Raw genomic sequence first — 18,055 nt, forward strand, 5'->3', positions numbered from 1 at the left:
CCCTCCCTCCCTCCCTCCCTCCCTCCCTCCCTCCCTCCCTCCCTCCCTTCCTTCTTCAGAGAGTCTTGCTGTCTAATGAATGGCTTCAGCTTTCCAAGACCTTCAGTTGTAAACTGATAGCACAAGCCCTCACATTGAACTTTCAAGATAGTTTTTAAGTGCATTTGTCTTAAGACCAAGATTGTACCCCATGGTGATGTCATAGATCTTTAATCCCTTTAATCCAGGAACTGGGTAGGACAGAAGCAAGAGAATCTCTATGAGTTCAAAGCTAGCCCATGAATTCCAGGGCAACCAGGGCTTCATGGAGAAACCCTGTCTCAGAAAAACAAAACAAAAATAAACCCCAAGAATTTTCCGGCCTATGATTATTTCTTAGCATTAGAGATTAACAATGTATTCATGATTTGTTTTCAAAAGGAATTCTAGAATTTTGTTACCTTAACAATGAAAAGGAAATAGTAATAGACTATTGATAACTTTATACTTGTAGATTTTCAAAGGGGAGTTAACAAGTTTTTCTCAAAATGCAAGTTAGAGTGACAAAGGAAGAAATTGTTGCACTCCAGATAGGCTGTTCATAGGTTATAGGTTTTTTTTTTAATTTATTTACTTTTATGTACATTGGTGTTTTGCCTGCAAGTCTGTCTGTGAGAATATCAGATCTTGGAGTTACAGTTGTGAGCCACCATGTGGGTGCTGGGAATTGAACCCGGGTCCTCTGGAAGAGTGAGCAGTCATTGGCTTTAATCACTGAGCCATCTCTCCAGCCCCGGTTACTTTTTTCTTTATAGTGTAGAGACAGTAGTGGTGGAGCATACCTGTGACCACTTGAAAGTAGAGAGATAATAAAAGCCCCTATTAGTGCCTAGCTATTTGGCAGCTGGCTCAAGTTCTATGAAACCTTCATTAAAAAGCTCTCCTATCCCCAAAAGTAGCTAGTTGAGCCTTTTTTGTTTGTATGAATTAACTGAGTGTGACATTGTAAAAGAACCTCACATAACCTGCCACACATGACTGTCTGTGTCAGATCCGTTATTAGTTTAAAACAAAAGTTGCTATTGAGATTTGGGACGCATAGGGGGAAGGTTCCAGACAGGGTTTCTTTGTGTTACTATAGAGATTTTTATGGGGTTTCTATTCCTTTAGATTCAGTAAACTTTGTTGACAGTTTCATTTTTTAGTGAAAGTTTGAGGGAATAAAGTTTTGTGTTTGTAAGCCTGAACCATGTGCTGACTCAGCCTGACAAAGTTAAAAAATGAAGATGTGTACTTTGCTTTGCTATTGGGTATTACCCTATTCCAAGCAGTTAAGTAAATATAAAGACATGTTTGCAACTGCAAATTTTTTAACAAGTTATAGTAACTGGTAATTTGCAATTCATAAGCATTAGTATTCATAACTTAAGGATATAAAACCTAAGATCAGTTGTCTTTTTGTTAATATTCCCTTTTAGAGAAAATTGAGAATTGTTTTAAAACTATAATCAACTCATTCTTTTTCTTCCTTAGGTTTTGGCACAAATAACAGTGGGAATAGTATTTTTGGAAGTAAGCCTGCACCTGGGACTCTGGGAACTGGACTTGGTACAGGATTTGGAACAGGTAAGAAAGTGTTTGTATGAATTTTAAGAAGTAGTACAACTTTATCTTATGAATCTTTTCGACTATATGCTTGTAAATAAGAAACTTAGATTTTCATTTTTACAAATAAAATTATTAAAGCATTTCCAGCAGTTAAGTTTTACCAGGTCCTAAAATGTTGGTGCATTTATATTAAGTTCACAAAATGTAGATTTTGAGTTATAGGAAAATTAACTTTTCCACATAAAAGTTTGTTCCCCCTGTTTCAGCTGGAAGTCATGTTTTAGCTGGAAGTTTTAGTTTAAAATGTGAGAATTCTTAGTGTAGTGGTAACTATTAAATCCCTATCTCTTAACTTTATATGAATGCTTTGGATGTGGAATTATTCACTAGTTAAGCCTCATGGTGAGACAAAGCATAGAGAATACATGCTGTGCTTATTCACAGAAATTTTTTGTTGTACAAGGTTTGTGCATACCTTTCAGTTTTTTATCTTTCAGCCCTCTTCCTCCTATTAATAGCTATTTTTTACTACATTTAAAATACTGTCTTCCTGTTTTCAGCAACTTGGTCAGGGGTTCTAAAGGTGGTTATTTCTAAATGTACAGTAAAATGTGGTTTAAGCATACATATTTTCTTCCTTTGCCTAGTTCTCTTATTATTGGTATAGTAATTTAGTTGCAACTACTTAACTTTCATAATCTCTGCTTTCACTGCCTGGTTTTTGTTTTCTTTTGTGATATGGTTTTTCCTTTGCCATCTCCTTAATAGAGACTTCTTTTATACTTGTTTGAACTATTAACCTTTTTTATTCTTTCTTTTTTTTGAGCCTTTCTTTCTTGTTTTTGAAGCAGAGTCTTACTATGTAAATCTGGATGACCTAGAACTTGCTCTGTTGAGTAGGCTGGCCTTGAACTCACAGAGATTTACCTGCCTCTGCCTCCCAAGTGCTTAGATTAAAGGTGTGCATCACCATACTCAACTATGCTTACACACATTCATTTGTACAGGCATCTAGGGATATTAGTGGCATATTTAGTTGTGCCTAACTTGGGCTGAGGGTTAAAGCCAGGCTCGCATACATGGTAGCAAAATGCTTTGCCACAGACCCACCTTATTCCCCTAGTCCATTGTCCATGAGTGACTTTTGTTTTGGATTTTGTTTTTGCAGCAGAGCAAATGCAGATTTATTAAGGAAAAGTGAGAGTTGAGTAGGAGGATCTCAAAGGGAAGACTACCCATGGGTTAGCTTAAACCAAGGCTGAAATGTTGTTGTTATACATTGTTGTCTTGGGCTGCCACGAGGATTTGAGAGGATGATCTGAAAATTACTGTACATAGTAAGATAATAACCATTTCCTGAAGTTTTGAAATGTGTGCTAAGCCTTATATTTCATTGTGGGTTTTTTTTTAAATTTTATTTTAACAGCTTATTTTGTTTTGGTTCATGGCTTTAAATAATATTTCAATGTATGTGTGTATAGACACAAAGGTGTGATTTGCATTTGCCATATATGTGTGTATGTATATATGTATATATATGTATATATATCTCACTTTCCACTACCATCATTAGTTGGCATTTTTTGGTATTAATAGCAAATTCCCCTCAATGAAAATTTCTGTTACATAACTTTGTGTTTATGTTACCATATAATTAATAAGTAAAATTAAAATTGCTATGGGGGGCCTGGAGAGATGGCTCAGCGATTAAGAGCACTGACTGTCCTTCCAGGGGACCAGGGTTTATTTCCCATTACCCACTTGCAGCTCACAACCGTCTGTAACTCCAGTTCCAGAGGAATCCAACACCCTCACACAGGCGTACATGCAGACAAAACAGACAGACATAAAAATTGCTATCTAGAAGATGCACATTATTATTAGTTGGTCTTTTCATTTGTCTTGCTGAAACTGCCATTTTCTATTAGTTTTTACATTGTTTGTTGTGTTCATTTTTCCATACCTTTTCTGTATTGTTCAGCTTTTTCTTTCTTTTTTTTCTTTTTTTTTTTTTTTNNNNGTTTTTTTTTTTTTTTTTTTTTTTTTTTTTTTTTTTTTTTTGGTTTTTCGAGGCAGGGTTTCCTGTGGCTTTGGAGCCTGTCCTGGAACTAGCTCTGTAGACCAGGTCTGGAACTCACAGAGATCCGCCTGCCTCTGCCTCCCGGGAGTGCTGGGATTAAAGGCGTGCGCCACCACCGCCCGGCTTGTTCAGCTTTTTCTTTTCTAAAAGGAATCTCAACTTTCCTTTTAGCTGTATTTTGTCCATGATTCTTTCTATGTTTCTTGAAACATGGTTGCAAAGTCCTAGGCTTGGGAACTTCCTAGTCATGTAGCATATGCTATCACATGAGCCTATTGGGCCTCTATTTTTTTAAAATATTTATTATTGTATGGATGGGTGTCTTGCTTGCCTGTATAGCTGCATGCATGTGCTCCCAGAGGCCAGAAGAGGACACTTGGAAGTAGAGTTACAGGTGATCGTGAGCTGCCATATGGGTGCTGGGAACCGAACCTTGGACCTCTGGAAGTACAGCCAGTATTCATAACATTCATAAGATCCCTTATTGGACTTCATTTTGCCCATGTGGTAGTGGAAATTTGTGTATTCCAATGATCAGTGATGTAAACCTGTTGGTTGTTTGAATCTTTCTATTCTATGTATTTGATCATGCCTTTTTTTGTTTGTTTGTTTTTGTTTTTGTTTTTCGAGACAGGGTTTTCTGTAGCTTTGGAGCCTGTCCCGGAACTAGCTCTTGTAGACCAGGCTGGCCTCTGGCTTGAACTGCCAGAGATACCCTGCCTCTGCTTCCTGAGTGCTCGGATTAAAGGCTTGCACCACCACCTGGCAATCATGACTTATTTTTAATAAATTATGCAAGTAGAAAAAAACAAAATCTCTTCAGTAAATTGGGAGCGTGAGGATCATGGAACAGGGCAGAAGGAGAGTGGAGAGGAAGAAAGGGGAGCGAAGAAAAATGTATAGCTCAATAAAAACAAAAAACATAAATTATGTTTATTATGTGTAATTGTTTTCAATGGCTATATGGTAGAATTTTATCTCTACCTCCCTCCCCTTTTTGTGTTACTATTTTTTTCCCATTCTGGTCTTGAACTTCTGATCTCAAGCAATAATGTCTTAGATTCCTAGGTAGTGTGCATTCTGGGGGTTAGAGGTTGAACCCAGGTCTTTGACTTGCTGGGCAAGCACTCTTTTCAACTGACCTTTTACCCCCAGCAAGCCTTTAGCTTTTAATTTTAATTAATTAATTATTTTGAGACAGAGTCTTAATATGTAGTCCTTAGCTGTCTTGCAACTCCCTAAATAGACTGCTCTCAAACTCAGAGAGGTTTACCTGTTTCTACCTCCTGGTTGCTAGCATTTAAGCCATGCTCCACCATGCTGGGCCTTAAAAGGGCTTTTAAAGTCTATGCTCCTGCCTCTGCTTTGTGATAATTTGGCTATTTTTGGTTACTTGATTCAAAGTCTACTCCTTAGCTCTGTGTTGAGGAGTTACTTGAGTTACTAAAGATGTGTTCTACCACAACAAACCGCTTTGAATTTCCCCTTTTTCCTTCCCCCCCCCCCCCCCCCCCCCCNCTCTCTCTCTCTCTCTCTCTCTCTCTCTCTCTCTCTCTCTCTCTTTTTTGAGACAGGGTTTCTCTGTGTAGCCCTGACTGGCTGTTTTGGAACTTGCTCTGTAGACCAGGCTGGCCTCAAACTCATACAGATCCTCCTGCCTCTGCCTCCCAAGTGCTATGATTAAAGCCCTGTACCACCACCACTACCACTGCCTGGCTTCTTTTTGTTTGTTTTGAGACAAAGTCTCTGTGTCACTTTGGCTGTCCTAGAACGGCAGGGTGGCCTTGAACTCAGAGATCCGTCTTTTTCTCTGGAATACTGGTATTAAAGGTGTGCATTATCATGACCCGAGCCCCTCAAAGGAGTAGTCTGATCCTCTGACTTTTCTCCTCCAAGTGTTAGAATGGCAAGCCTGTGCTGCCACACTGTTTATGTGGTGCTGTGGGATTCAACCCAAGGTTTAATCACGTTAGAGAAGAGGTCTACCAGCTGAGCTACATTCCCATCCACTCTTTGTTGTTATTTTTAAACAACATCTCTTATAGCACACCTGGGTTTCAATTGCTGTCCTGCTTCTGCCTTTAGGTACTAGATTACAGATGGGTGCTACTACCAAAGGGGCTTTTATCTCCAAAGGGTCAGTGAGAATAAACATAAGACTTGGGTGAGAATTTAGTTTAGCCATGCAGTTTTCCAGTGACTTATAATTTGGTCACATCTTGATAATCGTATCATCAGTTGAAAATAATGTGTTTAATACAGTTAACCTGTCATAAATTTTCCTCGATTACATTAAGCATGTTCAGAGCATACATACAGTTTTGCCTGTAGGTAAGCTTGATATCATTAACTGAGAAAGCCTTCAAAGTCAAAAATCAAAGCATTGTTTCTGCCAAATAACCATTATAAAGTCACAAAATTATCTATATTTCCATTCAAATTCTTTTGTCAGTCATTTAATTTTACTTATATGCAAGTTTTCCTCATGTTTGAGTTTGATTCTTGTATGATTACATTTCTGTTTGAAATGTAATCTGGATCTTGAGGATTATGATTACCAATGTCCTTTGCCTTTAGTTCAGGCTTTTAAATTGTTCTGTAGTGGGACTGGAGAGACAGTTCAGTGGTTAAGAGCTCTTCCCAGCACTCACATGGCAGCTCAAAACTACTTGTAATTCCAGTTCCAGGGGATGTTTCACCCATGGCAAAACACCACTGGACATCAAACAAAAAAATAGAATCCCTGCATTCAAAAAATATTAATAATAAAATATCCTGTGCCATTTTTTCTAATATTATCTCTTAATTCCACAATTTAATAGTTTAACTTTCGATATTTTGTCTTTTTCTTCATAGTTTACAGATCACATTTTTTTGCTATATATTCCTTATTCATGCCTTTTCCATATAAATAAACTAAAAGACAAAATCAGTAAAGAATTTTACACTTTTAATTTTAGTAGGAATAAATTATGTATGGAAATTTGGGTGGTACGAATTGTCAAGCAAATATAGATTCTATGACTATTATATTTACTAAAACAGACTTTGAGTTTTAAGAACATGTTCTTAAATTTGAATTCTGCATTTCACGTATTATATGTAAACTAACACTGTAAAGCTCAGTACTGTTTGTGGGGAGAACATGAGCTAAATGGGTGTCATTTGCAGTTTCCTTTTGAGTGATGGAGATTCAAACTCATTCCTCAGTAGAAGTATATTTCTAGTACATGGGTCTTTGGGTTTTGTCTTTTTTTAGTTTTTTTTTTTAATGTTTAAGTTAAATTGACAAGCCTTTCTCTAAGTAGAATTTGATTCCCCAGACACAGAGACACTAAATAATTACAAATAGAAAATAATTTCTCTTCTACATTAAAATATTTCAAGATCTATTTATAACTTTACGTGTATGAGTTTTGCCTGCATGTACGTATGTGCATGACTGTGCCAGTGAAGGTCAGAAGGGGGCCTGAGTGGAGTTACAGACTGTTGAAGTCACCATGTGCGTATTATAATCAAGCCTGGGTCCTCTGTAAGAGCAACAAGTGATCACTGAAATAATGCTGGTGCATATCTGTAATTCCAGGATTTAGGTAGAGGAATGAGCTTTATTCCAACCAGTCTAGTTCCTATTAAAACTTGAATATATTTAATTCTTACATTGGGCATTTTGAAGAAAAAAGTTTGTTTAGTTAAAGCCGTTTTCAGGAGATTTATAATATAATTAAAAGTGTTACTCTTTCTTAACCATTCAAAGGAGATAATTTGATTTCCTATAGCTTAGTTTCTATGCCAGTTTAAAATATTTACATTTGAGGCTGAAGAGATGGCTCAGTGGTTAAGAGAGAGCATTGCTGCTTTTCCAGAGAGGTCCTGGGTTTGATTCCCAGTAGCCCAACTGGTAGCTCTCCTCTGTCTGCAACTCCAGTTGCAGGATTTTTGATGACCTCTTCTGACTTCCATGAGCACCAGACTTGCATAGATATACATGGAAGGGGAAAACACACATACACATAAAAATAATTTTTGTAAACTGGCATTGTGATTGGGTCAACTAAGTATTTTGATTTGTAAATACTAAAATACACATGGAACTGTTTTTTTTAAAACTAATTGTAACTAATTGTAAATCTGTTTTAGTAGAGTTGTAGTTAATGTTGATGTCTTGTTCACTCTGTCTGACTCTTTTTCCTATCACAACTTTTGTAACTTTGATCTCAAATGGAACAAGCACTTCTGCTTTAGATATATCAGTTAATAGTCTGTGTGTTTGATAGGTACCATGTTTCTTGGAAATGTAATGAGAAATGTATTCATTTTAACTATTAGATGAATAAGTTATCTGTCACGTGTTGTAGTTGAGGGAACTAACACAGTGAATGATGGTTTTGCCTCTGCTGTACCCAGTCCAGTGCCTGGTTTGAGTCAGTGTCTACCACAGTAGTTCTTTCCTCGAAATGACTGCTCGTGATGAAGCTTCCAAATGTATTGTATCTTTAAGTAACTGACCACTGGCACAATAGTCAAAGGATCTTCTGTGGCACTTGTTCTTTCCTCTTGTCTCCATAGCTCTTGGTGCTGGACAGGCATCTTTGTTTGGAAACAGCCAACCTAAGATTGGAGGGCCTCTTGGTACAGGAGCCTTTGGGGCCCCTGGATTTAATACTACGACAGCCATTTTGGGCTTTGGCGCCCCCCAGGCCCCAGTAGGTAAGTGCCAGTCACTTTAGAAGGCTTTACAGTTTATTTCTTGCTAATACTTAGCTTGCTGACTTGATTTTTTTACTGTCCCGTCTCTACTAAAGCAGTGTGCATATGCACATCATTAAACACCCGTGTAATATAGAAGAGTTTAGACTCTGGCCTTCCTTATCGCCTCCTTTCTAGGCTTGGTCTTCTTAGAAATCATTTTGTTATTATTTTAAATTTATTTAGCATATGATGAAGTTTATTTTACTATGTAATGTGTTTGTATGCTGTGTTTTGTTTTAATATACGTAAATTTAACTTGTTAAAAATAGAGGTGTTAGCTCACTTACCTATCTCTGTTGTTTTGTTTCCTAAGTTTTACTTTTATCGGTTGAGATATTTTATGTACTTCATTCATGTGAATATACTTCCTTAGTTTTCACAGTGTCTTCCACCTTATTTCTAACTAAAGTTATCTTAGTGTGAAAATATCTATATAAACTGTATGTCACTAGAAAACCTAGTATCACCTGGAGTAATAGTGTGAGTTAGAAAGGAGTTGGATTTTTTTTTTATTTTATTTTATGTGGAGGTCAGAAAAGATCATCAGACCCTTGAATTGAAGATAGTTGTGAGCTACCCTATAGGTGCTGAGAACCAAACCTAAGTCCTCTGTAGGAAGAACCAGTGCTCTTAAATGCTGAACTGTCTCTCTGGCCCCCAAAAGGAGGTTTGATTTTGTTTTTATTCTTCAGTTGTTTGTTTTAGCAGTGTTTCTCTGTGTAGCTCTGGCTGTCCTAGTACTCACTCTGTAGAACAGGCCTTCTTTCGCCTCCCAAATATAGGCACGTGCCATCCTGCTCAGCCAGGAATGAATTTATATGACTAAATTGATGAACTGTTTTCTCCCAACACTTGTACTACATTTTGAGATCATTATACATTTAAGCTGTGTTTACTGATTCTGTCTACTAAATGATAGTTTCCTTAATTCCCTATATCAAGTGAGTTATCAGTGCCCTTCCCTAGTCTTCTCTTTCTCCCTTTCTTCTTTTTATGTATGGAAATATATTTGAAAATTTTAGACACTACTTTATGTGTATTAATATTTTGCTTGCATGTATGTAAGTATACCAATTATGCACTGGGTTCACATGGAGATCGGAAAAGGGCATTGGATCCCCTGTCTCTGGAGTTACAGTTTTGAGTTATATAGGTACAAGGAATTGAATCTGGGTCCTCTGTAAGAGCAACAAGTGTTCTTAACTGCTAAGCCAACTCTCCAGCCCCCTGTCTTCATATTGATAGTTGATATGACATGTCACTTAGTACTGTCTTCTGTTCTTGTGTTAAGAATAATTTGAAAGCCAGGCAGTGTGGCTCCCACTTACAAGTGTCACTTAAGGAGACACAAGGATCAAGAATTTAAGGTATTTCTAGCTGCCTAACAAGTTGAGAGCCTACCTCAGTTACATAAGTCCCTATATCAAAGGAACCCCAAGGATTTCCTTGAATGCTTCTCTTTTCAGGCATCTGATTTTAGATTTTGATTTTTCTTGAAACTCTGGATTTGCTAGTTGATACTAAAATTTTCAGGTATCTTTTGTTCCTTAATTTATTAGGATTTCTTAAATTTTGATCCTGCTTTGTGATCTTTTCCATTTCACATTTAAAAATAAAATACTTAAAACCCCACTGGCAACTTTGTGCTTGTATTTGCTAGTGTCTTTCATTATTCAATTTGTAGTCTTAAAACAGATACTTAAAAGTTCCCTAAATGATAGAATGTTAATTCTCAGTTGATGGATAATACCAGTTCTCTGTTCTTTCCATGAGCTTATTTCATGCTCTGTGACTGTATATAGTCTGTCTGTTGAGTATCAGGGAAGTTAGGAGAATGACCGTGAATAGTTAAATAGGTAGTCCTCCAGCCTCCAATCTCCAGTACTTGAATTACAGGAGTATGCCACTTTACCCTTTTGATGCTGTTGTGTAGGGATCAATCAGACCAAGAATTTTATACAAAGTAGACAGACTGCCAGCTGAGTTATATTCCTCTATGGACTATGCTATGGATTATACATTTATTCTTCTGTTGTGTTTTAGTTTTGTTTCCCCAATCCCCTTATTTTTAAGATGATCATATGTAACTCATATTGTGTAACAAAGACTGGCCTTGAACTCCTGATTTTTTTTTTTAATTATGTATACAATATCCTATCTGTGTATGTCTGCAGGCCAGAAGAGGGCATCAGACCTCATTACAGATGGTTGTGAGCCACCATGTGGTTGCCGGGAATTGAACTCAGGACCTTGGGAAGAGCAGGCAATGCTCTTAACCACTGAGCCATCTCTCCAGCCCTACTCCTGATCTTCTTTACCTCTACCTGCTAAGTGCTGGGAATGTTAGACATGCAGTTATACATTATTGCCTATTTAAAAATTATTCTATTAACTTTCAGAATGTCTACCTTCATATCAAAATAAAATCTTAATTAAAAGGTGCTAGACTTGTGATACTCAGTCATTATTTGGAGAGGTCTCATCCTCAGTTTTGTCGTGCTGGTATCCCTGTAGGTTCTAGTGCAGTTCATTTTAACCGAAACTTGTCTCTTTAGAAATTTTTACCCAATGTTGCATTTTATTTCCTAACTCTAAGCAGAATTGATGTGCTAGAACTATTTTTCCCAGTACTCAGAAGGCAGAGGCTAGTCTGGTCTAAGAACAAGTTCCAAGTCAGCCAGAGCTACAGAGAAATCCTGTCACAACAACAATAACAACAAAACCAAAACAGAAAAAGAAATAGTCTCTTCTCTGTCGTTAAAAAGACTTGTTTTTGTTTTCATAACCCCTTTAATGATTTGGTCATAATTTAACTCTTTGATATGTTTTCAAATTCTTATGATCAAAATATAGTACCAGTTTCACTAGTATTTATTCACTAAATTTTGCTCACATGGCAGCTTTCTGATTTGTATCTTCAAAAAGAATGTTTAGATTATTTTATGTGTATGAGTGTTTTGCTGCATGGATGTATGTGTACCATATGCGAACCTGCTGCATGCAGAGTCTAGAAGAGGGTGTTGGTTTCCTTGGAACTGTACATATAGATGGTTTAAGTCACCATGTGGATGCTGGGAACTGAGCTCAGGTCCTCTGTAAGAGTATCAAGTGAGCCATATCCCCCATAACCACCTTTTATTTTAAAACGTTTTATTTTTAATTGTCTGTCTGCCTGCTAGTGTCAGTGTCTGACAAGTGTGTATGGATGCTCATGCAGTCCAGAAGAGGCATATCTGCTGGAACAGAAGTTTGTGTACTACCTAATATGGGTGCTAGGAACTGAACTCTGGCTCTCTGGAAGACCAATATCTGCTCTTAACTGCCGAATCTTCTCTCCAGACCCTATATCTTTTTTGAGGGGGGATGTTGATACAGAGAAGTTTTCATATTTACAGTGTAAAACAAATTTTCCTAAATATGCTTGGGTTTGTTGATGATTTTTAAGCAATTATGCATATAGGTGTTTTGCTTGCATGCATTTCTGTATACCTCCTGCCCATAGTAGCCATAAAAAGGCGTCAGATGCCCTATCATAGTTACATATGGTTATGGTTCTGAGTCACTGTGTGGGTGCTGGAAACTGAACCCGGGTTCTCTGGGGAAAAAATGCCAGTTCTCTTAACTGCTGCTTCTCTCCAGCCCGTTGTTTTCTTATTCTTATGAGCTGGTCCACTTAGTGTGACTCAAACATAGGTCAGTTTTTAAGAGATCAGATTTTTTTTTTCAGGGATACATGATTGCCAAGTAACAATGATGAATTTTTTGGGTAAGGATAGCACCCTGGTAGTGTTTGCCTATCATGTGTGGGACCCTATCTTCAATCCCCAAGACCAAAGGTGTTGTTGTTTATGAAACTTAGTCTCCTTGCCTAACTTCACACAGTAGTACTGTTTTGTTTATTGGTAATGCCGTGTTACAGAAGTAATTCGCATATATTCTTTGCTTATATGTAGTCTTTTTTTTAAAAAATTATCATTTGTGCCAGGATCTTTTTTTTCTTTTCCCTTTTCTTTTTCTTTTCTTTTTTTTTTCTTTTTTTGTTTTTTTGTAGACAGGGTTTCTCTGTAGCTTGTAGACCAAGCTCACAGAGATCTTTCTGCCTCTGCTCCTGAGTGCAGGGATTAAAGGCATGCACCACCACCGCCTGCTTGAACTCACCCCTCCATTTTCTTTAGCCTTCCAAGTAGCAGGAATTACAGTCATGTGTCACCATGGCTGACTCTTGTCTGTAGTCTTAAATTGTTTTAGTGACTTTTCCGAATTTAGATGGTTTACTATATGGTCTTTTACTATTATCTCCTCTGGGTCTCAAATTCTTGAGCATATTGTACTATTTCTTTAATAGCAACAGTGTCTTAATTAACTTTTTTTAACATTGCATAGTTTTATGTATATTTCAGACAGGGTCTCTTTCTCTGTATCCCAAGTGGCCTCGAACTCATAGTAATGCCTTAAGCCTTCTTCTACCTGATAGGTTTACAGGTTTGAGCATCAAGCCTGGCTGGATTCATCCAGTTTTAACAATTTGTTTGACTAAGGCGGATCTACTATGGTATTTTTTTTTTTTTTTAACTCTTAACTCCCCATTCTGGTGTTGCTGCTGCATTCATTTTCCCCATTATAAGAATGTAGAGTTTTGATACGAGAAGTTGATATCCTTACCATGTTCCGGCTTTTGCCTATTTTGAAATCTTTGTAAGAGGAAAAGTTATTTTCATTCAGATGTTTGGTGATTTAATCTTTGACAAGTATGTTTGGAATGATTCTCTTGAAAATCAGATTCTTTATCATACACTGTTTTACTATTCTTTTATACACAACATTTTTGTACATTATTAATATAATCTTTATTGTTGCTTTTGTCTGTTCTCTGAATTTTCTGTGGCTGATGGGAAATGTTCTATTATGGTTTTTGTTTTATTTTTTTGTTTGTTTGTTGTGGTTTTTTGAGACAGGGTTTCTCTATGTAGCCTTGGCTGTCCTAGAACTAACTCTGTAGGCCAGGTTGGTTTTGAACTCACAGAAATCTGCTCCCCATTACACCCCATCTCCTCTCCTCCCCAGTGCTGTTCTACCACTGCCTGGTAGGAAATATTATTTATTCTTAAGCTTTGGGAGAAAACTAACTTAGCTGGCCAGCCTAGAACTTTGTCATCTAGACTAGACTTGAACTCCTGATTCTTGTGTCCTAGCCTCTAGAATGCTGGGCCTTATAAGGATATGCCATAAAACTGCCTTTTGTTCTAGAAAGCAAAACTATAACTGTTTTGTAATGTGTGCTGTTGGCAGATAAGTACAAAGTAGTCTTTATAAGCTATTTTAATTTACATGTATTTGATTACTAGTTAGTGAATTTTTTAAGTAATATTTCTTATGAAATAAATGGCTTTCCATATTTTTGCTTACTTTTATTTAATTCGTGGTTTTATGCTTTTAGTTTGCTCTCAATACCATTGAGTGGGTCTGAACATTTAAAAATTTCATTTCTTTAAAGAGTTCTCTGATACTCATGTGTTGGATCCTTGGACTTAGCTCCCCACCCCCATCCTTTTCTCTTTTGAATAGCTTTGACAGATCCAAATGCTTCTGCTGCCCAGCAGGCTGTTCTCCAGCAGCACCTCAATAGTCTAACATACTCACCCTTTGGAGACTCCCCTCTCTTCCGGAATCCTATGTCGGATCCTAAGAAGAAAGAAGAGGTAATTTTTTTTATTATTATTATTATTAAGAGAGACTAAAAATGAGTTTTATCTATCAAAGGGACCACAGTTAACAGATATTTCCAAGTATATTGGCATTGCATTTTGATATTTCACATTTGGGAGAAGTAGAGGTAAAAGTTTGGTGAACAAACAGGTCTGATGTAGGAGTTCTTTTGTTTCCAATTTTCCAGAGCTGGGATAATGAAAGCTTTTCTTTTCTTTTCTTTTTTTTTTTTTTTGGTTTTTCGAGACAGGGTTTCTCTGTGGTTTTGGAGCCTGTCCTGGAACTAGCTCTTGTAGACCAGGCTGGTCTCGAACTCACAGAGATCCGCCTGCCTCTGCCTCCCGAGTGCTGGGATTAAAGGCGTGCGCCACCACCGCCGGCATGAAGGCTTTTCTAATGTGACTTTTAGAGATCAAACTCAGGTCTTTATTCTTGCAAGGCAAGTACTTTACTGATTGAACCATCTCCCTAGTACTTTGGTATTGTGTAAATCTAAGTTGTAATTAGATGAATATTTTGTTATCAACACAGCCTGATGCCTAAGTATGGTAAGGTAGGCATCATGTTTAATGCTAAGGATGCAAAGCAAGAGAAGGAACTTTATGAGCTTATAAGGGAGCTTGACCTCTGAGAATTTAAGTTTACTGTAGCTCAATATTGTACATGGAATAATAGAGGAACCAATTTTTTTGATAAGTGAGTAAATAAAACATTATATAATAAATATTGCTATCCATTGAAAGGAGCAAATGGGTAAACCTTGAAAGTATGCCATGAAAGAAGCCAGAACGTTGCTTTATGATTTGTTTGTATTGACAGATTCACAATTCATTGAGAAAGTGGGCTTTTGGTTGACAAGGGATGAAGAAGAATTTGGATGTACAGAGTATCTTTGTAGTGATAGAAATATGCTAGAATTAGATAATGGTAACACAGATTATAATGGTTAGTTTTGTCAGTTTGCAAAAATCTCGTGTCATTCGTTTAACCTGTAGACTTATCAGCAATGCGATTGTCTTGATTGCCTTAATAGATATGGAAAGACACAGCCTAAAAGTGGACAGCTTCATTCCTCGATTTAGAGCATTGGATTGTCTAAGAATACCGGACATAGATGAATTTATTCCTCTCTGTTCTTGATTATGAATATGTGATGGTCAGCTGATTCAAGTTTCCTCCTTGACTTCCCAGCTAGTTGTACTAGAATCTGGGATTGTGAGCTAAAACAAAACCTGTCTACCTTTTCGGCAGAGTATTTTAGCAACAGAAATGAACATGGACAGCTATACACATTAAATGGCAAATTTTTATGTTATGAGAGCACTGATACAAGTTTTTAAATATATGCCTTGTATGGTGGGTCGTAGCACACAGGAGGCTAGAAAGTAAGCTTCAGGCTAGCCAGGGCTACATAGTGAGACCCTCTCTCAAAAACAAGCAGAACTTTTTAGATATGAAAAGAAGAATGGTAAATAGGTAGGTGTGGGGCTGGAGAGATGGCTCAGCGGTTAAGAGCATTGCCTGCTCTTCCAAAGGTCCTGAGTTCGATTCCCAGCAACCACATGGTGGCTCACAACCATCTGTAATGGGGTCTGGTGTCCTCTTCTGGCCTGCAGGCATACACACAGATGGAATATTGTATACATAATAAATAAATATTTAAAAAAATAGGTGTGTAAATTTGAGACTTTTCAAGAGGAGGTGATATTTTTCTCTTGAAGTATAATATAGAAATTAAGATATTCTAAACAAAGGCACTAAATTACAAAAGGACATGAAAACATCTTTTTGTGTGCCTTTGGCGTGTGTGTTCACATTTGTGAGCCTATGTATTTGTGTATTTGCAGTTGTGCCTGTGTATCCAAGGATAACTTTTAGGAGTTTGTTCTTTTTTTTTTCCACTGTGTGGGTTCCTGGATCCAAACTCTAATTATCAGATTTAGGTCCCCCCCCCCCCCCAGCCCAGACAGGGTTTCTCTGTAGCTTTGGAGCCTGTCCTGGAACTAGACCAGGCTGGCCTCGAACTCACAGAGATCCGCCTGCCTCTGCCTCCGGAGTGCTGGGATTAAAGGTGTGTGCCACCACCGCCCAGCCAGATTTAGGTTCTTTTACCTACTGAGTATCTTACCAGCTCAGATCATGATATTAGGTGTTAGTGTCCTTGGCCAAGAGAGCTGATACTTCAACAAAAGATGAGGTTTGAAATTTGGTTAACCTAGTCTAGCCCCAATTTGCTGTCCCCCTGAAGACTCTATCTCCTAAATGCTGGTATTAGGTGTGAAAACCAAACTTGGTAAACGCCTTTAATCCTCACACTGGTGAGGCAAAGAGTTCAAGGCCATCCTGGTCTAAGTAGCAAGGCAGACCTGTCTCAAAGTGTGGGGAGCAGGAGATGAGTAGGATGTTAATCACTAGGCCTGGACTAGTTTTCATTTTATTTTATTTTTTTCCTGAGACAGGGTTTCTCTGTAGCTTTGGAGCCTGACCTGGCACTAGCTCTTTTAGACCACCAGGCTGGCCTCGAACTCACAGAGATCCACCTGCCTCTGCCTCCCCAGTGCTGGGATTAAAGGCATGCGCCACCACCGCCTGGCTAGTTTTCATATTTTTAAATCAATGCCATATATTTGAAGTAAACTGTAATATTCCTTAATGCTTCTTTTTGAGACAGTGAAACAATGCCTTGCTATATAGACCTGGCAGGTCTGGTTCCCTGTAATCAGACTGGCCTTAGTCTCGCAACTGCTGGGGTCACAGATGTAAACTACCATATCAAGCTTCCTTGATGCTTTTCTTTTTCTTTTCAGAGGCTGAAACCAACCAATCCAGCAGCTCAGAAGGCTCTTACCACACCTACTCATTACAAACTCACACCTCGCCCTGCCACCAGAGTCAGACCAAAGGCTTTGCAAACAACTGGTACAGCCAAATCACATCTCTTTGATGGACTGGATGATGATGAACCATCCTTAGCCAATGGAGCATTCATGCCCAAGTAAGTTATTTTTGTTAAGAAATAATAGGTATTTAAGCAATAAAGCCTATTTTAATTATTCTAAGGTAAAATAATTCAGATAATTATTTTTATGAATGTGATTCTAATTTTACATGTTCTTATTTTTTATTTTCTATTTTTTTTGCAAAGTTATTACCTTTGTATTTACTACTCAAATAGTCAAGACCTAGAGATTAAGCTCAGTGGTTGAGCACTTGCCTAGCATGTATAAGGCCCTCTTTGGATCCCTAACAGAGTATAATAAAGATTTTCTTTAAAAAATATTAAAGATCAGGTTAAGAATCTGTATTTTTCTTCTGATTTGCCACATAGGTATTGTTTGTAAATACAAAACTAATAGTGCATAATTAGGAAGTAATTAGATAGGAAAGGAATATCGAAGTGCTATCCTAAGCATAGGAAAATTCCACACCAATAATGCCTTAGATTAGAGTGTTGATGAGAAAGGGCCTGAAGAAAATTACATAGCAGATAATTGGCATCAGGAGACAGGGCATTTCATTTTTGAGTCTTTTATTCTAGATAGACACAGGCGCGCGCGCGCGCGCGCGCGCGCACACACATTTTGAAAAAGGTAGTAGCTTTTTAAATCAGAATAGGGTGGGTTTTGTTTTTAATTCATTACTTACAATTCTTTGTTTATGAATGATACTAAGTTTGATTTTTGAGACAGGATTTCTCTGTGTAACTTAGCTGTCCTGAAATTCACTCAGTATATATCAGGCTGGCCTGGAACTCACCGAGAAGAACCTGCCTCTGCAGGATTAAAGGCGCGCGCCACAGCAAATGTTAAGTTTATTACAGCTCCTTTTCTTAAATGTGAGTTAGGAGCCAGACAGTAGTGGTGAACGTCTTTAATCCCAGCATTTGTGAGACAGGGGCAGGCTGTAGTTCCAGGGCAGCCTGGTCTACAG

At 37.7% G+C, this 18,055-nt stretch overlaps 1 protein-coding gene across 8 annotated transcripts in view; it reads left to right on the forward strand.

Annotated features, from left to right (window-relative positions):
* Positions 1–18,055, forward strand: part of Nup98 (nucleoporin 98 and 96 precursor) — an 86,435-nt gene that overhangs the window by 26,619 nt on the left and 41,761 nt on the right. For 5 of the 8 annotated variants that reach the window (XM_050122538.1, XM_050122540.1, XM_050122541.1 and 2 more), the window contains exons 11-14: positions 1,513–1,605; positions 8,237–8,377; positions 13,985–14,118; positions 16,933–17,120. In XM_050122538.1, the coding sequence (XP_049978495.1) occupies positions 1,513–1,605; positions 8,237–8,377; positions 13,985–14,118; positions 16,933–17,120 (556 nt within the window). The remainder of the gene's footprint in view (positions 1–1,512; positions 1,606–8,236; positions 8,378–13,984; positions 14,119–16,932; positions 17,121–18,055) is intronic. The other 3 variants (XM_050122542.1, XM_050122544.1, XM_050122546.1) reach the window with 1 other exon arrangement.

This window comes from Alexandromys fortis, unplaced genomic scaffold (genome assembly GCF_014885135.2).
Source record: "Alexandromys fortis isolate MF-2015 unplaced genomic scaffold, M_Fortis_MF-2015_v1.1 scaffold_209, whole genome shotgun sequence".
Classification (NCBI taxonomy): Eukaryota; Metazoa; Chordata; class Mammalia; order Rodentia; family Cricetidae; genus Alexandromys; species Alexandromys fortis.